At 40.2% G+C, this 22763-nt stretch overlaps 1 protein-coding gene across 1 annotated transcript in view; it reads left to right on the forward strand.

Annotated features, from left to right (window-relative positions):
* SNX24 (sorting nexin 24) overlaps window positions 1–22763 on the forward strand; it is a 159684-nt gene that overhangs the window by 70497 nt on the left and 66424 nt on the right. Inside the window, exon 2 of the mRNA XM_032335480.1 lies at window positions 16504–16587. Within this exon, the coding sequence (XP_032191371.1) occupies window positions 16504–16587 (84 nt within the window). The remainder of the gene's footprint in view (window positions 1–16503; window positions 16588–22763) is intronic.

Below are 22763 nucleotides of genomic sequence, written 5' to 3' on the forward strand. Positions count from 1 at the left end.
GTGATCTCTGTCTGTCAAATAAATAAATAAAATCTTAAAAAAGAGAAAGAAAGAAAGAAGCCTAGTGCATCATGGTACTTCATGGTATGTTAGAGAAACAAAGGCAATTAATAGGCTCAAATTCCATTTAGATTTGTAAGAAACCCAATGATATTCAGGAATATACTGGAATGTATGGGGTACCAACCATATCCCAGGCTGGGTGCTAAGTGCTTTATATGTTTTGTCTTATTTATTTACTCCATCACCAGCCCCAAGCAGTAGGTATTATCTTCTTTATATTACAGATGAGGAGATTAAGGCTTGAAGTGGATAAGCAACAGCTATAAGGAAACACAGCTAGCACGTGAATATTTGCTTTCCCAAATGAAAATTTGCTTTCCCTCCCACTTCCCTGCAAGTGGCAGGTCTGGATGTCAGGTATGTCTGACTCCGGATTGTTCTAGCTGCCATATCGTGTAGCTTCTACAAATGGTAGTCATTATTAATGTATTATATATTAATGTATTAAGTAAAATACAAACTAGAAATACAAACTAGAAAAAAAAGGCTACCAGTTTCTTATAATAAAAGAGCTCTCTTTCAAAACTATTTTCATCGCTTTCAGATCCTCATGAACAGTATGCTTTTGACCATCTACAACCAATTTTCTGTAAGAAACCATCTTATTCTGCACAGTCTGACTCTGTCACGTCTAACTTACTGATTGTTCTTCCTAACAAAAATAACCCATCTTACTTTTTTTGCCATAAGTCTGCTGAGCTGGCCTAAGGTGTAGTCATGTTCATCCTAGTGTGTTGTCCTCCTGTGGATGACTTGTTCCCTTTTTCTTTCTCTCTTTCCTTCCTCATTTACATCGTAGACTCAACCTGTTCTTTTGCCAGGTGCTGTTGAAGGCAGTGGGGCTCTAACAGTGAACAAAACAGGTGAGGCACCTGTCCTTATAGAGCTTGTGATTATTGTGGAAGAACAGACCGTAAACCAACCCCAACATCGAGTGTGGGTGTGCGCGCGTGCGCACGCTGACCCATGGTATGTGCAAAGTGGAAAAGTGAGGCCAGGTCTGAGGATCAAGAATGGGGAGGGGCAGGACTAGAGTCCCTGATTCAGATGGAGTCGTTAGATTAGACAGACCCCTCAAAGAAGATGACCGGGAACAGCAGTTGGAAAAAGTGAGGGGGCATCTTTTAGGTAGAAGCACTTAAGATCCTAGAGTTGGGAACAGGCTCCATACATCTGATAGTCAACAAGGAGGCTGGCACAGCCGGACCAGGGGGAGGAAGAGGGCTTGTGCTAGAGGAATGGAGGAGAGGGACGGGCCCCGGAGCTAGGTGGTGTGGAGTCTGGCAGTGGAAGGTAAGGACCTGAATTCTCTTCTAGGAGTGATGGACATCCACCGGAAAGATGTCAGCAGGGGAGTAGTGTGGTCTGATGGAGGATGGCCAAGGGCCGCTTTGGCTGCTCTGAAACACAGATTGTTAGAGGGCAAGCGTGGGGCAGAGAGAGCGGCTGGCAGGTCGGGAGGTGAGATCTCGGGCCGGGATGGAGGAAAGCACTTCACATTTGCGGAAGACCCAAAGCTTCGTGACGACAGTGGCTCATGATGTGGATGACAGAATTGGTTTTTAGAAAAATTATGCCATCCTCGTACTGTGGGTTCTCAGTGAGCGTTGACAAAGGAGGGCGTGGAAGCCCACCACCGCGTGTATACACCGCAGGGTGAACCAGCTCTGGTGAAGGAAAAGAGAGCCCCTCTTACCTGTAGGGACGGATGGATATGGTCAGCGAGGTGATCTCACGTAGGATCATCTTTTCCCCCTTTCCGTCATGCAAGAGGCCTCCCCTTCCCCATGCTGATAGAGAAACACTTGTAGCCGTGACTAGATGTTGATACTGACTTCAGGAGGTGACACTCTTGTTTGGATTCCTGCCGAATGCCAGACAGTGGGGCAAATTATTTTCCTGGATCATCACATTTCATCCTTACAGTAAACCTGTCTGAAAGGTACCTTTGGAAGCTCTGTGTTGTAACTGAGGAACTTGAGATGGGGACATGTTAAATAACTTTCCCCAAATCCTGTAGTGTTTGTAGAGCCCAATGGAGAGCAAGAGAAAACACAGGATTCAAACCCAGGCAGTTTGACTGAAGACCTAGAACCTTTAACCACTGTGTTATACTGCAAATCTGATGAGCAAAATAATAATGTTAGTATTGTAATTTATGCAAATTATGGGCTACTTATGGAGGGTTTTTTTTTTTCTTTTTTTTAATGGGTTGGAGTCTTTTGGACTTATTCTATAAGAAAAACCCTGCTGAGTTTTATACCGCTTCAACTATGGACTTTGGAGATGCATTCCATTCATTAATTGGGGAATACCTGTATTTCCTTACATCCTGGATTCAACATTTTAGAAGAAACAATGCCAAACTGTGTTTTTTTTAAAAAACACTTTATTTATTTGACAGACAGAGATCACAAGTAGCAGAGAGGCAGGCAGAGAGAGAGGGGGAAGCAGGCTCCCTGCTGAGCAGAGAGCCCGAGGCGGGGCTCGATCCCAAGACCCTGAGATCATGACCTGAACTGAAGGCAGAGGCTTAACCCACTGAGCCACCCAGGCGTCCCCAAACTGTGTTTTGTCCAAAAGGTGGTTGAAGTGCCAGACCTGAGCAGCAGGTCATCTGAAGGACGGTTCCATGAGCTGGAGAAGTCTAATTTGGAAGAAGGCTTTTAAAATGCATCAGAGGCTTCTCATTGCTAAAATGGTAAAACCATAAACCCCATTACGATCTTGACACCCCTAGATAAACATCCTACATGTTCAGATCAGGTCTTGTGGCTTTAAATTGCATTCACAGGCGCGCCTGGGTGGCTCAGTGGGTTAAAGCCTCTGCCTTCGGCTCGGGTCATGATCCGAGGGTCCTGGGATCGAGCCCCGTATTGGGCTTTCTGCTCAGCAGGGAGCCTGCTTCCCCCTCTCTCTCTTTGCCTGCCTCTCTGCCTACTTGTGATCTCTTTCTTTCAGATAAATAAATAAAATCTTTTAAAAAATAAATAAAAAATACATTGCATTCACACTCTGATGACTTCCAAATTTCTATCTCTGACTAAGACTCAGACTCCACATTCATCGCTGCTCTGCATCTTCCCTTGGTGTCTCACAGGCATCTGGAACTCACCGTGGCCGGTACCGAACTCCCTTCTGCTGCTGTAGACTTGCTAACGCCCAGTCTTCCCAGCTCAGGATGGCACCACCGTCCGTCCACTTGCTCAGACCCCAGACCTCCCTGTTATATTTGATTCCTCATTTGGTAAACAGACTCTGCGTTCAGTTATCAGTCCGTCCTCCTGTGTCTGCTTTTACTCACCGCTCCACACCACCACTCAGATCTCTCTAACTAACTCTCCTCCCTCCTGGTTGCTCTAGGCACGCAGATATGTCAGGTATTTACAGGGACCCCCTCTGCCCACCCTAGAGAGTCTCACTTCCTTCAGGCCTATGCTAAAGGGAATAACAGACCTCCAAGAATGTCTACACCCTGGTCCCCAGACCTAGGAATCTGTCATCTTCCGTGCAAAAGGGACATCATAGATGTGGTTAAGGTTAAGGACCTTGAGTCACAGAGCCTATTTTGGATGATCTGGCTGAGTCCAGCATCATCATGGGAGTCCTTCAATGTGGAAGAAGACGCACACAAGCAGATCAGAGAACACCTAGAAGGATTGCTGCTGCTGACTTTGGAGATGGAGAAAGGGGGTCCCAAGACAAAGAATGCAGGCACCTTCTAAAAGCTGGGAGATGTGTACTCTGCTAACAGCCAGCAAGGAAATGGGGCCCCCAGTCCTGTAACCATGCAGAAATGGAAACCTTTTCTCCCAACGAACCCCCAAAGGAAACACAACCCCATCAGTACCTTGATTTTAGCCCCATGAGACTTGAAGTAGAGAAACCACCCAGGCACACTGGACTCCTCACCCTGACAAATGTGAGAGAAGAAATGGAGCATTATGTTTGTACATCAGGAAGAGAAAACTAATACAAGGTCTCTGCTCAGATAGGACTTGATCTGTAAGACCTTGCCTGACCACCCCACATGATGCTTTCATCCAGTCCCTCTCTGTCCTCATTACCCAGTTCTGTTTTCCTTGGTAGCACTTACCAGCTAACCTGCATTTACCTGTGTGATTGTCTGTGTCCCTCTTCAGTGTTTTAAATGGAATCTTACGGTCCATCACTGTTGGTGTCTCCAGGGACTAGAACGAAGCCTGGCACGTGGTTGGTAATTATCCTTGTTGAGCCACTGAATGGAGCTTGCTATTTGTCTGCCATCTAGTGTCTTACAGAGATGCTGTCTTTCTAGGCTGGCTGCACTTACACTCAGCTGCTCCCTCCTGTATCTGCTACCTCAGGCCCTTTGCACTTGCTCTGCCTAGTGCGTGCCCTTCATCTTTGCCTGCCTACACTCTAGGTCTGTTCAGAAACATCGGCTCTTGAAAGAAAGCTTCCCAGATTCTGGAGAGCAAATCCTATTTTCCCTTAATGCAAACAGATTTTTTAAAATATGTGTTTTATATTGAATATAGCTCAGTTAGCTTTTTATTACCTTTATGAATTGTATCATACATCAGAATTATACATTGTTTTGGCTACTTTATTAATTGCTCTCTTTCTAATGTGTAGGCACCATAAAGGCTAGGATGATGGGTTTGCTAACCACCGTTTCTATAGTAGTTGATGGGGGACTGCGGAACCAGACTATGTGAGTTTATAAATCTACTCCTAGTTCTGTGTCTAGGTTATGGGCCTCTGTATGGTTTGATTTCCTCACATTTTGAGTGGGAGTAATAATAGTACCTACTCATAGGGTCTCATGTGGGTCAAGCCATTTAATAAATGAAAGTGCCTTGAACACTGCATAGTAGGTAGGAAGCACTCAAAAAGCAAGCATCTCAGAATGCACCAAGACATTAATTATCCCACAAACTGAAATCATGTAACATGCTTTTATCATTCGTATTTTAGGAATAGAGATACTACGACTCTGAGATGTTTAGAGATTTGCCTAAATTAGTAAGTAGTGCAGATAAAAATTTATCTCTTCTCCTGCTTTCAAATCAGGATATAAAAGAGAATAATAAAGCTCATTAAACATCTGTCTTTCAGAATGCTTCATTGTTTAACATACTGTTTGATGTATTGTCACAACAGGTAAGCAAAGAACCACCACTATTTACTTTCTACAGAAAGTCTGAGTCAAAGTTATATGATATTGAAACTAATGAAAAACTGTGTAAGCCCATCAACATGTATGGCCTGATGTATTTGAGTGCGTTTTTCCCCTCACCCTGAATTGATTGATTGAATTTGTGTCATATAGATGCAGCTTAAGAGGAAAAGAAAAATGAAGACTTCATAATCAAATAATCAGTCAGAGAGCTGCAGCTAAAATTAGTACTAGGGTTTAGACTGAAAACCTGTAATTTTATAAATATCACTGAACTCAGGAAAATTTTCCCTTTATAACCAGAGAGATTAAAAACTAAAATATTTAGCAGAGACAATTGCCATTATTAGGATTTCTGAAAAATTATATATATATATATATTTATATATATATGGAATAATTTCTAATACTACATAAACATGTAAATTGGAAAACAAAATATATCTAACACTTTCTAGAATCATAAGTGAGTTGAAACCTTGCTGATTTAAGCACCCAGACTCTAAATAGTACATCCAAAGCTCTGTTTCTTGACGTCTGAATCTTGGAAAACCCTTAGTGTCCCTCAACTTTTAATTAGAAACTGAGTTTACGCACCCCTGCCCTATATTACCTCCCCTCCATACTCGGTTCCCACTATGCATATGATTTCAATTTCGTCATTAAAAATGAACATCGTGGCTTTATATTTAGCACACTGTAACTTGAAGCACTTTCCTGACCGATTTTTAGCGGCATTCTTTGCCTTCTCGTTCTATAAGATGAAAACAATTTGTACCCCGTTTGCTTTCTTTCCCCACTCACCCCCTGTTTTCTGCTAGTTACTTCATTACCTTTTATACCGACAAAAAAATGTTTACAAGCTGTTCTGTGAAAAGAATTGTCTTAGGTTGTGTAGATTGATTCTAAAACCGGAGTACAATAGTTAGTGTTCCCAATAGTATAATTATAGGTCTGTGTATGTAAGTTTATGTATATTTTCACTGTGTAATCAAGTGTTTGGAAATGTGGAGGATGAAATGTCTTCTTATAAATTATGAAATCTGCTCAGTGGAAACTGTTCCCAGCATTATCTTAAACAGCCACTCTTTTTTTCTTCTCTGGACCATACCAAATATTGTTTCATTTATTTTGCTTTGTATTTGGAATTGTGTCCATTTTGTTTGGTTGGTTTTCTTGGACTCTTTAAGCAGCTTTTTTTTTTCCTTCACAGACCATCACTAAAGGCTTATTTTCTGTAATTCCTATTTCTATCATTCTATTTCTATAATTGATATTAATCATATCAGTTTTCTTTGGCATACTTCTTGGAACCCTCTGGCTTCTTATTCTAATTTGAATATTGTTCAGGCTACCAAGCTGCCATTTTAGGATTTTTCTAGCATTTTCATTCTAGGTTAGGGGCACAGTTTTTTGGCTTCTTCTTTACATTCCTTTTTTTTTTTTTTCAAGATTTTATTTATGTATTTGGCAGACAGCGATCACAAGTAGGCAGAGAGGCAGGCAGAGAGAGAGCAGGAAGTAGGCTCCCTGCTGAGCAGGGAGCCCGATGTGGGGCTTGATCCCAGGACCCTGAGATCATGACCTGAGCCGAAGGCAGAGGCTTTAACCCTCTGAGCCACCCAGGAGCCCCTTACATTCCATTTTTAAGAAGTAACTTCAGAGAATATTTCACCAGAGTCTACATAATCCATAAAATGCTCCTGCGTATCTGGAAAGAGCCCTTTACCTTCTTGGTTTGCCTGGGTGTGGAATTATGAGCCGGTTTTCTATGGATTTCTGGAGACCATAAATTTCTGCAAATTTCTGCAGATTTTTATCTGCACACCCAGTACTTTAACCACAAGCCGCTTTCTTTGATTGTGTGTATGTGTGTGTGTGTTTTATTAAATATTTTTTTATTAACATAAAACATATTATTTGTTTCAGGGGCACAGGTCTGAGATTCATCATCTTCCACAATTCACAGCACTCACCACAGCAATACCCTCCCCAGTGTCCATCACCCAGCCACCCCATTCCCCAACACCCAACCCCCCTGCCCAGCAGCCCTCAGTTTGCAGACACAAACAACAGAGTGGCCTGTGAGGAAGCTGTGTCCACGTGACCATGAAACCCCTGTGTGTTTCCTGCTGGGAATGGCCTCAGCTGCCTCCTAATAACAGCCACTGGATAATGTTGCCTTCCTCTGTATTCATTTACGGTGTCCCAGCATCATAGTCTTTGATGATGACAACAACAATGGCTGGCCTTCTGTATTATTGTTAAATATACTTTTTGATAGGTACTTTGGTAGATATTTTTATATATTTATTATTTTATTATATATTATATATTTTATATATATAATATAAATTAAACATTTAAAATAGTAAATATATTTAATATATTTAAAACAGTATAAACAAATATATAAAAATGAGTATATCAAATATATAAAAACATACTACTTTTATATATTTTTGAGTTCTTCTATCCATTGACAATTCTACATCTTCAGTAATTTTTTGCAAAAAGCATGTGGGGGTTTGGGAAAACCTGGGTGGCTCAGTTGGTTAAGCAGCCAACTCTTGGATTCAGCGCAGGTCATGATCTCAGGGTCCTGGGATTAAGCCCCACTTTGGGCTCCCCCCTCAGCGGGGAGTCTGCTCAAGGATTCTCCCTCTTCTTCTGCCTCTCTCCCCACTTGAGTGTATCATGTGCACATGTGTGCTCTTTCTCAAATAAGTAAATTAAAAATCTTTTTTAAAAAAAGTATGTATGGGGTATTCATTTTCTGAGTTTGCTCACAGCTGAAATGGCCTTTTTGTGCCTTTCTATGTGAGTAATAATTTAGATGATTAGGAAATAATAGTCTAGTAAAACTTTGCTGATACTGTTCTACATTTTGTAGGGGAAGCATTTAGTGTGGCAGAGAAAAAGTTTGGGGTCATCCTAATCTTTGTTCCTGCTTTTTCTCATCTGTATTTGGCCAGTTTTTCTTTTTTCTTCATTACTGTAATTAAAAAAAAAAAATTCCACAGTAGGTAGAACACCTTATTTTCCCCTGTGATATGGTAAATACTTTTGATCTTCCCAGCTTAGGAAACTTAGATTTCTTTTTTGTCCTTAATATTTCCTCTTGCTCTACGTTTGTTTTTCTTAATTAGTTTTTGTTCTTTTTTCAGAGATTTTTCTTATTTGGGTGGGGGGAGGGTCCTTTTGGTGTCATGAATTTTCTTTGCAAAGAAGCATCGTTTTTAAAAAAACACATTTATTAGTGCCCAGTTCTTAGAGAGCTGTTCTCTAGTGATGATTACTTATAGAACTGTTCTTTTTCCTTAAGCAGTGGTTTATTTGAAACAGTCTTTTTTAAAAAATATTTTAAAATTCATGAAATTTACATGTTTTCTAAGGCATGAAGAAAGCTCTTAGCAGTTTCTCTGCAACCAAGTATAATAAAATTAATAATGTCTCTCAGCTGATCCGTGTGGCATCTTGGATTAGAAGAAATATGATTTAAGCCTCAGAATAAGAACAAATTAAATTTTTACACTAGTTTTATTGAATTGTATACCTAGTCATTGAATATCATAATAATTTATAATGAGAGGATTTCTTACCATGTTTCCCTCCTAAAAGAACTGTCCTATGAATTCATACATGTTAAGAGCCTGGCTCCCTTGGGGACCCCTGAGTGGCTCAGTTGGTTAAGTGACTGCCTTTGGCTCAGGTCATGATCCTGGAGTCCTGGGATGGAGTCCTGGGATAGAGTCCCACATCAGGCTCCCTGCTCGGCAGGGAGTCTGCTTCTCCCTCTGACCCTCCCCCTTCTCATGCTCTCTTTCTCTCATTCTCTCTCTCTCTCATATAAATAAGTGAAATCTTTAAAAAAAAAAAAAAAAAAAAAGCCTGGCTCCCAACAGGCACACAGTAAATGGCTCTTTTAGAGGTGTAGCTTTTTATAAGTGAAATAACAATCTTTTAAATTTTATTTTATCTTTCTTGTTTGTTCCAAGTCAAGAAAGAGAGTATTTCAAGCCCAGAGTTGATTTTAAGCCTAGAGTTAATATTCAGGGCATGTTGTTCTAATTGAGCAAGTATTAAAACATAAATAAGAAAAGTCATATTTGAAGCTGGTAGTTGTCCTTTGTGGGTATTTCATGTTCTGAGCATAACAGTTTTGTGACCCAAAGCACTTGGAGCTCTGGACTTTAAGCTTTATTTGTTTTGTGTATGTGTGTGCTTTTAAAGATTTTATTTATTTATTCGACAGAGAGAGAGAGAGAGACAGAGAGCCTAAGCTGGGGGAGTGGCAGGGAGAGGGAAAAGCAGACTGCCTGCTGAGCAAGAAGTGTGGCATGGGACTAGATCCCAGGACCCTGGGATCATGACCTGAGCTAAAGGCAGATGCTTAACTGACTGAGCCACCCAGGCCCCCCCAGCTTTATTTGTATATAGAATCCCCACCTATAGTTGGAAGGCATTTAAATTATTTATTAGATATTTTTAGCCTGTTACAGGAAAAATTTGTTTTTGCTTTGCTTAGAAGTGAGTAACTTTGTAAAGTATGAGCTTCTGAAGTCAGGAGGCTGTTATGCCTGGAATATGAGTTAAATCCTTCGTTAGCTTAAGTTTATTTTATCTCTTAAAACACATTTCTGGAAAATTGGGTGTAGACCCAAATTTTGAAATATTTTATTATGGACTTCCAGATCGCAGAGATATTATCACAAAGGAAAAAAAAAAAAGTGGCTCTAATGTTTAATGAAAACTACAATTAGGAAAGGAAATCTTGTCTTTAATGTATCTCTTTTCCTTTTCAACTAAAATGTAATGACTTAATAATGTTCCCAGGACTGTGGCTAGAATTTAGTCACATGAACAATATAATTTGTGTATGTGTTCTTTTTTTTTAAGCAAACCTAAATGGAAATCTTATTATGTTTTTTTAGTTACATGAAGCCTTCCTTGCTTTATCCAGAGGGATTTCTGGAAATCTTTGAGGACAAGGATATCTCCAAGAATAGAGGGTTAGACAGGGAGGTGGACCTCTGTGTGATTTTATGTGAGATAGTTGGAATGGAAACTTGTGCCACTCTACACACTGGTTAAAATACATACAATTAATTCTCATTGCACTCTCCAGCTTGCCAAAGTGACCAATAGCCAGTGTTGGTTAGGATGGGCCAGACATTCCATATCCTGTTAGCTGTTGTGTAACTTTGTGAATTGCAGGGGGGCTGGTAAATTGGCAACGTTTTTGGTAATTTATCGTGTGTGTGTGTGTGTGTGTGTGTGTGTGTGTGTGTGTAAGTATGTGTACAGAAACAAAGATGTCTATAATTATATATAAATAAAATGCATAAACATATACAGTTGGCCATTGAACAGTGTGGGTTTGAACTCTGTGGGTCTACTTTTATGTGGATTTTTTTTTCAATAAGTATAGTACAGTACTCTAAATGTATTCTTTATGATTTTCTTAACATATTCTTTTCTCTAGCTTACTTTATTGTAAGAATACAGTATACAATACATGTAACATATAAATAATGTTAATCAACTGTTTATGTTAACAGGAAGGCTTCCAGTCAACTGTAGGCTAGTTTTGTAGCCAAGTTTTGGGGGGGTCAAAAGTTATACATGGGTTTTTGGTTACATGTTGTTCATGCATCAACTATATAAACATCCATATATACTTGAGTGTGTATGGTACAAAAAAGTACAGTGACTTCATATCTACCTTAGGGTCCTAATTAATTAAAGTTTGGTAACAAATATACATAGGAGTACTAGGTAGCCATTAAAGAATTGGGCATTGCAAAATGTGCTGATAAGATGTTCAAAATGTACTAAATAAATAAAATAAGGTAAAAAATAAAATTCATAGAAGTGAAGTAGTAGGAGTCTATGATATGGCTACAGTTAGTGTAAGAAAGTAACAACTTATGTATACATGTGTACATACAGCGCTTATATGTCTGGGGACAATTTGTGAAAGAATTCTTAAGATCCCTCTTGAGTTGGCACGGACTACACAAGTCTCTATGTAAGAAACTTAAACTTTTAAGTTTATAGTCTTTGGAATTTTTGAAACCTTTTTTGATAAGTCCATACTATTTTTTTTTAAGTGAAAGCCATACAAGTTAACATTTGGAACCACATTATAAGGAGATTGAGGGGGTAGTGTGGGCACAGACCCTCACAAGAGGAGGAAATATAAAAAAGTATCCTTCTACTCTACAGAGTTGTATGCTTTTTATAGGGATTATTGGTCTGGTTCCATTGAAAGGGTCACAGCCTCCAAAGATTTGAGAATAAAGACCTCATGACACCATGAGCCCTGTCCTTGCCAGGTGTCTTATGCTCCTCAGAAGCCCATCTAGGGGACAGAACCTCCAGGGAGGAATGAATGGAAGGTGTTATCCTAACTCCAGAACATTTCCTCCAAGAAATGGGACTATCTAAACTCTGCTCATTGAGAGTCAGTATTATGCAGTGGTTAGAAGGGCAGGTTCAGGAACCAAATTGCTGGGTTCAAAATGCAGCCCTATTATGGTCAAGTTACTTAATCCTTGCCTCGGTTTCCTGACATGTAAAATGGGGATAATACTACCTATTCCATTTGGAGTGGTGAGAACCAAATGAGTGGTTATTATGAGTAAAGAGCTCAGAGCTGTGGCTGCTCATAAGTACTAGAAAAATCCTTGTTGTTCTTGTCCCCTTGTTATTACTATTTGACTGGGCAGAAGTACTGAAATGCTTTAAAAATAATGATTAAAAATTTGGCCTTAACTTTTACATTTTATTTTACATAAGCTGCATTACACAGAACATATTGCTATGACAGTAAAACATAAGTGGAATATATATGCATTGACTCACTCTTATACACTTACTTATTTATGAAAGTATTGAAGAAATATGGTATCCAACTTACCTTTGTTTCTTTTCTCCTTAATGTCTCTTTTTTCCCTGGCTGCTTTTCAGATTTTTCTCTTTCTTACTGGTTTTAAAGAATTTGGTTGTGATTTGCCTAGGATTATGGGGTTTTTTCCCCACCGTGTCTCTTGTATTTGGATCCATTGGGTTTTTTCAGATCTGTGGTGTTATAGTTTTCCATCAAATTTGGAAAAATTTTGATCATGATTTCTTTAAGTATATTTGTCTTTTCTGCCAGCCCCAGTCCCCTGTCTCTGCTCTCCTGTGGGGACTCCAATTATACATATATTCTTCTCTTTAGTTGTCCCATAGTTTACTGATGCTCTGTTTAGCTATTTTTTAGTTTTTGTTCCCTTTTTTTTTCATTTGGGACAATTTCTGTTTCTGCATCTTTAAGCTCACTTAGCTTTTCTTCTGCAGTGTCTAATCTGTTTAAACCCCATCCAGTGTATTTGTTTTAATTATCGATGTTGTTGATTTCATCAGTGGGACCCAGACTTCCTGTGTGTCTCTTTAGTATCTCCCATCATCATGGTCACGCTTTCCTCTGGATTTCTATATAGAAGAAATTGCCTTGTAATAGTGATTTTAATGCTTTTGTCTACTGATTTTATCATCTGTGTGATTTCTGGATCAGTGTCTATTGACGGGTTTTTCTAATTATTGTGAGTTGTATTTTCCTGCCTCTTTTTTTTTTTTAATTTTAGGATTGTCTTTATTATTTATTTTTTATTAACATATTTTATTAACATTTTTTATTAATATATTCTTTGCTTCAAGGGTACAGTTCTGTGAATCATCAGTCTTACACAATTCATAGCACTTACCATAGTACATACCCTCCCCGATGTCCATTCCCCAGCCACCCCATCTCTCCCACTGCCCCCTTTCCCTTCTTCTTTTTGATGGGATGCCAGACCCTGTGAACTTTATCTTGTTAGGTACTAGATATTTTTATATTCCTAAAAATATTCTTGAACTTTGTCCTGGCATGTGGTTAAGTTACTTGGAAATAGTTTATATTCTTTAGGTCTTGTTTAAAGCTTATATATATATATATATATATATATATATATATATATATATATATATATACTGGACTAAAAGGGCCGTTAGTCTGCTGTTAATTTTGTCCTACTACTGGGGCAAGACCTTTTTTAGAACTCTAACTAATGTTTCATGAATTATGAGGTTTTCTACCCTGGCATTTGGTAACAGGCTGTATGCCCAGTTATCTGTGAGCTCTGAGCACTCTTCTCGCTAAGGTCTTCTTGTCCTTGGGTAAGTTTCTCCAGTGCCGTGTGTTGACAAGGGTTCAGCTAAATGCTGGAGGGAGACCTCTGGCAGGTCGCTGAAGTTATGTCTGTGTGCAGCTCACTCTGGCCCAGTACCCTGTCCACGGAACTGGCTTCCCCTCACTTCCCCTCAGGGCTCTGATTGCGTAACCATAGGGCCCAACTTCGTTTCTTTTGTCTCTCACTCTTCTTCATTTCCTCATGTCTGGTGTCTTGAGAGCCATCTTTCCCACATATTTTGAATTGTTTCTGGTGGGAGAGTGAATCTGCTCCCTGTCACACCATCTTGACCAGACTTGGAAATCACCCTGCACTAGGCTTTAATTTTCAAAAAAAATCTGTAAACAGAAATTAAAAAAAAAAAAAAAAGTCCTTGTCCACCTACTCCCAGTCTGAAATTCCAGAGGAAGCTACATTCAACTTTTCCAGGCATTTGTGTCCACGTGTTGCACCTCTCACTGCCACTCTGCCTGGGGAGACGTTCTCTGACACTATGCTGTCTGAAACAACACCCTCGTTCAGCTCTGTGCCATTACCCTGCTGCCTTGTTCTCCACAGGGCTTTTTATTTCCCGACTTCATTGTATTCATTCATATATTTATAGTCGACCTCCCTCACCAGGTGGGATAGATGCACCTGGAAGCCAGAGCTCTTGCCTCTTTTGTTCACTGCTGAATCCCCAGTGCCTAGAGCAACCCCTGAGTGCGTTGCAGCCCCTCAGTAAATATCTGCTAAATAAATGAGCGAATGAATGAATGAATGAATACCAGATACTGTGCTGCATGCTTTCCCAGCATTTCTTGTGCTGTCCCTACCTTAGAGGTAGGTAATAGCTACTCAGAGTTTGCCAAAAGAATAAAGCAGGAGAAAGATTTTCCAGGGAGCAGAGACAACATGTATCAGAAACTTACTAAAACAAAAACAAAAACAAAACAAAAAACCCCAACAACAACCACAGAAAGAAACTACGGCTGTGGAATTCAGGAAAATATGATTTATTACATTGGTTCCATTTCTTCCTTCACTTTGTCCTGGAAATTCTGATTAACCAACTTCCTTCCCAAGATATTAAATTTAAAAGAAGTCTGAACAATATAAGGGATATGGTACATTTTTGAAGTAGCAACAAAATAAAAATATTAGCATGAAAACGTACCATGCAGGTACATGTGTGGTGTGTGTGTGTGTGTGTGTGTGTGTGTGTGTCCAAATTGCCCCCCCACCCCCCATAAACTGAGTGACTGAAGAGTAACTGTGGAACTGGGTAATGGAGCCATCTGGTCGATCGAAGGGATGACATTCCATGAGGCAGCTGCTGTGTAATGTGTCTCATCCCTGGCCTTCAAGAGTGTGACCTGGTAGGTTGAGCCTTTCCGAGTCTTCAGCTTTCTGCTTCTGTTGGCTTCTGCCACAAACGTGCCAATTAAAGTGGTGGGTTTTATGATGACACCTCCCGTAACTGGACTCGGAGCATAACTTCATTTCTTTCCCGCTGTTCTGCAGATGGAAAGTACTTCTCCTGCTCCCACATTGTCCTGATTTAACTCTGGGACCTGACGCTAAAAAGGCACTCTGTGTCCTATTAACCAAGCCTGTGTGTTGAAGCTGATCTTCTCGTGTCCGTGTTTCTCAGGGTGTTTCTCTCCTCCTCTTCCCGGCAGCGTCTTGGAGGGAGGGGAATTTTCTTTGGTGAATTAGTGAACAGAATATTTTTCTTAAAAATGGTAGACAGACATTCGAGACTCGAGAGAAACATATGGATCTGTTTTTAGAAGAGAGTATTTTCACAAATTGACCAAAGGAAAGTATTTTTTAAGGAGGTTTCTTAAAAAAACCAAATGTTAGTATAAGATACTGATTGAACTGGTAAATATTTACCAATTGTTTTAATAAAAGCAGGTTTCTGCAGCTGAGTCATATGACACAAGATTTTGTTTCTGATTCAAAAAAGTACCAATCTACAAACACATTATGCGTTTGATGATATAATTTTGTCTTTTCAAGAAAAGTCAGACGAGTCAGGGAAGAAGGTAGAGCCACAGGGAATGGAATGTCTTTTCATAATGTCAGTGTATGCCCTTGTGTTTCATGAGCTAACTTAAGTTTTCTTTAGAATTAAAGTCAGCATGCTTCTGATACTTTCTGCTGTCCTGTGACCTCAACTCTGGCTTTTTCCAGAAGAGCAACTGAAACAAGAAATTAGGCTTACGAACCCGTTGAACAATATCCATCATCTTGGCGTCGTCCACAACTTGCTCAGCAAAACAGGAGTCAAAGACACCCTCTTGAAAATAACAGATCACCTTCTCTTCCATTCTCACCCAGCGTCCTGCCCTTACCCCAGCTGAACATTGTGTTTTCATCAGCATTTCACAATGCTTCTCATCCCTTGCTCCCAGTCTTGACCCGCTGACCTAAGAATCCAGAAAATGTCATGTTAGTGCCTACTAATTAGCACACTCAGAGAGCCTTTTCTTCTGGCCTTTCAACCTCCTGTCACTGGCATCATGCCGGGAAAATGAGCCTTTACTACATTTTCCCTGTTTTGCAAACAGCAGAATAAGGCCCAGCTGAGACTAGAGATGAATATGCAGGTTAGGAAGGAATTAACCTAAAATGCATTGCCGTTTGCCTGATTGTCTTAGAGATGACACAGCATGGCCGTCATCATCCTCATACCTGAAATGCTGGGGCCCGTCCCTTCTCCCAGGCTCTCATTCTTGTCCGAATGCTTTATTTTGATACCATCATACCCATTTGATGAAACAATCGTAAAGGGAGGAATGCGCTCTGATTAGGACGTTAAGGAGCCCGTGAACGCGTTTCGGTTTCTGTTAGACACGTTAAGGGGATACTTCAGTTTGTACTAACTAAAGCATTTGGCCTGAGCGCTCATTAATCAGTGCTGTTGGCCCAGGGTCTCCTGAGCCTTCTGGGTTTTGGGGGATCAGCTACTGTAATTAAAGGGATGAAATATATCATGGTCACAAACTTACCACATCAGACGATTGAGGGTTTTGAACGGGTGGAATTAATCTTTTTTTATTTTTTTTTCCTTAGGTGTTTAAGATAGAAGTGCTAATGAATGGAAGAAAACACTTTGTTGAAAAAAGGTACAGCGAATTTCACGCCTTGCACAAAAAGGTAACTTCCCCCCCACCCTTTTTCCTTATACGGTAGATGCTGTACGGTTAAAACTGCTTTCTTTATTTTCTGAGAGCACGAATAGTTCTTGGCACAGTAGGATTTCTTTGATCGTGGATTAAGTTTTCTTTTCAATTATTTAGTCCCCTGAAAGTGTGCTTCCTGAGGAGGTGGGTTTTCTGTTCAGATCTTTTACATAAATCGATGAGAGTTACAAGCTTTTGCAGGAATTTGAGAGGTTCACAGAGAATCAGACTCAGACCTGACTCTTTCCATCAAGTAGACCTCAATGTGCTTTACAAGAAGGAGAGAAGGAAGCAGATGGTGATTGTATGGGGAGAAATTTATTAAGAGCGATGGACACTTACACGTTCCTGGAAAAGATAACATGTGTGGCGCGTGTATTCAAGGACTCTTTGGTGAACGTGTGTAAGGAGAACATATATCATTCTTTTTTTTCTTTTCTTTTCTTTTTTTATTTTTTTCATATATCATTCTTTTGCATTGTCAAGACTTGACAAGATGGGTGTTCGAGTTCTTGGATTCATATTGTTACAAGTCTTAGAGAAAAGATACAAGAATACAGGAAGAGTGGCTGAGTTTGGGGAGAAAGAGTAAAGAATAGAAGGGTGAATATTTTTTTGTTTTCTACCAAAATTTAATGTTTTGCAGGTTAGGAATTATTACTGAGGGGCTGACATTATCTTGATAACTGGACCTAGCTCGTGAATGTATATACAAGTATAAGTGTGTGCACGCACATGTAAATGTATGCCCTGATTCATTTTCTTCACTTCTGTCACTTTATTAGGTAAGAAGTTAGAAGGGAAGAAACTAAGTAAATATGTTAAGAAAGATAGTCTATTCTTTTAATTTCATTGAAGACCTCTTAAAGTTTCTGGGAACTGTTAGCACATAAATGACATGACAATGTGCTTATTCTGTACTAAAAGTTTCTTAGTGTTTCTTTAAAAATTAGATTTCCCACTTTTTTTTTTCTTTAAGTCAGGAGAGTGGAATATTGAGTATAAACTTTAACAGGATATTACAGAGAAATTAGTGAAACTCTTTCCCTCTGTATACTTTTTTCTTATGATGGCAAGGGGTAATATACATGTCATTCTTCCGTTAAAATTTTGTTAAATCCAGCTTTGCTTCCAAAAGAAACAATGCAGGTGGATATGGATTTAGACCAGATGTTGCCGTTAGCCTTTATAAAACTCCTACCCGGGGGTCTTAAAGAGGAGCAAACTTGGAATCTGGGTCTCCATGCCTTCTTGAGGGATTGTTTTTGCTTGCTTGTGTTTCAAGGAAACAGATTCTAGGGAGATTTCCGCAGGGTACTGCATGAACTAAATTCCTACACTAAGATTAAAACCAGAGCCGCAACCCCTGCTCAGCCTTTCAAGAGCCAAGAATGGACCAAGGGGCCTGTCAAAGGCAGGCTCCCTTCCTCACCTCCCAACTCACCATGACCTTGACACAACCTTGCGGTCCCCACCAGATACTCCTCCACCAACTCCACACCCTGCACAGCAGGTGACTGACAATTAGGCCCACTGTGCAGCAGAGACTCCCATGCCACTCACCCCTGCAGGGTCCTTCCTCCTGTTCTCTAACGGGATTTTATTTTCTGCCCAAGATTGATAGGCAGTTCTCAGAAAATCAGAGTCAGAAAAAATTTCTAGGTTGTCTCAGACTCTTCCCTCAAATTCTGCAGTTCGTGTTAATAATTTTAGCTATTCCTGTAATCATATAGGTAGGCCTGCCAGAGTTGAGAGTAGAAATTCTCAAATTTCTCAATTTTGCATGTTTAAAACATCCTGACAGCCTGGTGGTGGGTATTAAGGAGGGCACGTATTACATGGAGCACTGAGTGTGGTGCATAAACAATGAGTCCTGGAACACTGAAAAAATAAAATTAAATTAAAACATAAAATATAAAAATAAAAATAAAACATCCCAACAAAGATGTAGAGATAAAAATAGCTTCATAAGGCAGAGTTGTAGTTATGTGTTTAGTTACTTCTACATTGTAGCACAGAAAGCAGCTGCCAGATGTCTCCTTTCCTTGCCCCAGTGCAATTGTATGTGGTCTGGCTTAAAGGTGACTATAGAAGATAGCTAAGTATAAATCATGGCAGGATGTGAAAAAAGCAGAACTCTGTAGCCTTGACTGGAAAACTGTGTTACGGATGAAAATCAGCAAAAAATTTGCTCAGGTTTTACTGCTTGCTACCATGATGTTGTATAGTTTGACTGTTTTATGACCATTTGGATGCCCCTGTTTATATATTTGAATTTTGTGATGTGTTTTAAGTGTTATATTTTTATATGTTTATGTTATATTTTTATATATGTATATTTCCTTTTTACATTCAGTCAAATCTCTTATTTAATCTTCCGGAAATACTCACCCTTTTCGGCGGTCTGTGCAGTTTGCTGGGTGGTCAGCGTCCTGGTCTTTCTGACATTTTACATTGTATTTCTTACTTGGTAAGCGTGTTTGGCCTATGTCCCCATGTTAATTCGAAAATGATGCATGAGTTCTTTACCAAGCGCTTTGCATCTTTAGAATAATGGGCACATAGCTCTTCTCCATTCTCTAGAGGCAGACAAGTGTGCCTCCTGGCTTCTTGTCAGACTAATTTTGAGGCAGAAACTAAGACCGTTAACCCATTTCACAGTTCGTGTGGTCGTCTAAGGAAAGTTCTAAATGATTATTACTTCCCCCCAATTTTTATAATTGTTGATATTAAAATACAAAGATAATATCCCAGTTGTTTGCACATTTCTTAGGATTTCTTTCTATTTGTTGAAAACATTCAAGAGGTGGTTTTTTGTTTTTTTGTTTTTCCTTTCCAATAAATTTTAGACTATAAACCTAAACTTCGCAAAAAGTTTGGGGTCAGGGAAGTTATCCATTGTTACTGACACATATTTCTACTATCCTACTATATATAATTCCTCTTTTCCTTTGTTTCTTGAAATTTTATTTTAAGATTTTATTTTTAAGGCTAAAATTAACAACTCAGGGAATGACAGATGCTGGCGAGGATGCAGAGAAAGGGGAACCCTCCTACACTATTGGTGGGAATGCAAGCTAGTGCAACCACTCTGGAAAACAGCATGGAGGTTCCTCAAAATTTGAAAATAAAGCTACCCTATGACCCAGCAATTGCACTACTGGGTATTTACCCTAAAGATACAAACATAGTGATCCGAAAGGCCAAGTGCTCCCTAATATTTATAGCAGCAATGCCCACAATAGCCAAACTATGGAAAGAACCTAGATGTCCATCAACAGATGAATGGATAAAGAAGATGTGGTATATATACACAATGGAATACTATGCAGCCATCAAAAGAAATGAAATCTTGCCATTTGCGATGACGTGGATGGAACTAGAGGGTATCATGCTTAGCAAAATAAGTCAATCGGAGAAAGACAACTATCATATGATCTCCCTGATATGAGGAAGTGGATAGGCAACATGGGGAGTTTGGGGGGAGGAAAAGAATAAATAAAACAAGATGGGATCAGGAGGGAGACAAACCATAACAGACTCTTAATCTCACCAAACAAACTGAGGGTTACTGGGGCCGGGGGAGGGAGAGAGGGGTGGGGTTATGGACACTGGGGAGGGTATATGCTGGGGTGAGCGCTGTGAAGTGTGTAAACCTGGCGATTCACAGACCTGTACCCCTGGGGCTAATAATACATTGTATGTTTATAAAATTTATTTTTAAAAGTCATCACAAGGAAAAAAAAAAAGATTTTATTTTTAAGCAATCTCTGCACCCAACCTAAGGCTCAAAATTGCAACTCTGAGATTAACAGTCAGTTACTCCGCTGACTGAGCCACCCAGATGCCCCTCTTTTCTTGAATCTTTTCTATTAGTAAAGCAAATGCTTCTGTGCTAACCATGTTCCGGCGTGGTGATAATTCTAGTGCAGAAGTTCAGTGTGTAGTTCTTTAGAGCCAGAATGTTCCTGAGCCTGCCTTTACCTCTTCCTGGATCTTAAGTCCTTGGAGCAAATTGCATGGTCTTCCTAAGTGCATGTGTAGGATAGGAATAATGACAGTACTAACTTCATAGGGTTACTGTATGAGCTAAAGGCGATTGTATGCATCACCTGGTTCATTTTCAATCATTTTTAAAAGATATTTATTTGAGAGAGAGAGAGTAAGAGTAAGAGAGCACAAGCAGGGGGAGTGGCAGAGGGAAGAGCAGGCTTCCCCACTAAGTGGGGAGCCTGATGCGGGGCTCTATCCCAGGACCCTGAGATGATGACTGAGCCAAAGCTAGACACTTAACCAACTGAGCCATCCAGGCTCCCTGGTAAATTTCCAATTCTTGATAGCCTTCATAAGATCTAATCTTTTCTGTACTCGGGATGGTTTCCTCACACTCCATGATAAAAAGAAGCATTCTCTATTAAAGGGTTTGCAAGTTTTTATAGCCCCTGATGTATATTGCCAAATGATGCTTCAAAATGGTTATAGCAGATTTATAATGCAACTGGCATATTTGAAAGTATCACAAAATCTTACCAGGTTTGAGTATTACCCTCCCCCACCCCCGAAATTATATTTATGTATGTGGCCTTGCTGCTGTTTTCCTTGGTAGGTCTTCAGGTTGTTGATTAGACATTGTCGGCCCTCTTTTGGAATTGTCTTTCTGCGGCGGTCTCATTTGTTCTTGCCCATTAGTTTGCGTGGCTTGTTAATAAAACATTCGCCATTGGCTGAAAGTAGTTTTCATGCAGGACCTCGTGGCTATGACATTTATTTTAATTTACAAAAGCTTTAAATTGGTATGCTATTTGTTAGGTCAGTTCTCCCTCTCTGCGATTTTGGGTCACATCAGTCATCCAGAGCTATGAGGAGTATTTGATTCCTTTTTCTTTGAGCTTTTCCTGGTGGGTGTGTTTCATAGCAGGCGCTTTGAACCCCCGGAATCAGCACAGCCTTGACGGACGTGCAGATTCTGGGTATTACCCAGCCAAGCCCAGTTGTCTGCCTGTTCAACCAGCATCCCACATGACGAGGCATCCCAGTGCCTCTTGAAGTCTGACAGGTCCTATTGTGTGGTTCTATTTTTAGTTGCTTCTCTTCAACAACCCTCCGCACCCACCCTCTCCCCATCACAGGCACTGAAGCCACAAGGTCTGAAACCCTGAGGTGTCTCTCACGCCTTTCTCTTACCTCCCGTATTCACAGGGTCATCAAGTCCCATTGATTGAGTCCGCTGAGTCCTCAAAATTTGTATACTATGCACCGTTTAACTTATCCCTTTCTCCTCTGCCCTCCCAAGCCAATGTCTTACCATTTTATAAGCATTGCTCTGTTTCTGATCCTTGTCTTCTGATTCACCCTTTCCCTAAAGCACCATTTCATTCCATTCTTCATTCTTTCCTTCTTCATTCCCAAATACATTGCAGTGGGTCTGTGTTGTCAACCATATCATGGACCTTGACCCTCAAGGCCAGTAATCTTAGACTCTCTATATTAGTTTCCTAATTAGTTCCTCCTGGGAGGCTCTGGAAGAGAATTGTTTCCCTGCCTTTTCCAGCTTCTGGAAGCTGCTCAGTCTGCGGTTTGTGGCCTCTTCCGTCTCGAAAGCCAGCAGTCAGTCCCCTGCAGGTTCTGTTTCTGTCTTCTTCTGTCCCGTCCTCACATCTCCCCTCTCTGACGGGGACACTTCAGCCTCTCCCTTGAGGTTACCTTGGCCGTACCTGCATAATCCCAGATAATGTCTCCATCTCAAGAGGCTTGATTTAATCCCACCCTTCCACCACATACTGTGACACGGTGTCAGGTTCCGAGGACCCGGAGTGGACATCTTTGGGGAGAGCCATTATTGTGTCAACCACAATCTTGTTTTCTGGTCGACCTTATTTCTCACTTTCTCATAAGAAGGCAGCAATGGCCACCAAGCCAGTCTCCCCTATTCACTCCAGTGTATGAAAATCACTTTTTCTGCCTTTGCTATGCCGTGTGGCAAAGAGGTCATTAAAACTTGGTTGTCCCTAAGTCTTGTCCAACTAGAAGACTCATTTTTTATAAAAGGAACCACATCTTATCTTTTGTATCTTCCTCACTGCCTGCTAATGTTGGGCTCTTATTGGGCAGTATTTGTCAAATGGGATGTTTGGAGGATATTATGCATAT

The sequence above is a fragment of the Mustela erminea genome, chromosome 3 (assembly GCF_009829155.1).
Source record: "Mustela erminea isolate mMusErm1 chromosome 3, mMusErm1.Pri, whole genome shotgun sequence".
NCBI classification, from domain to species: domain Eukaryota; kingdom Metazoa; phylum Chordata; class Mammalia; order Carnivora; family Mustelidae; genus Mustela; species Mustela erminea.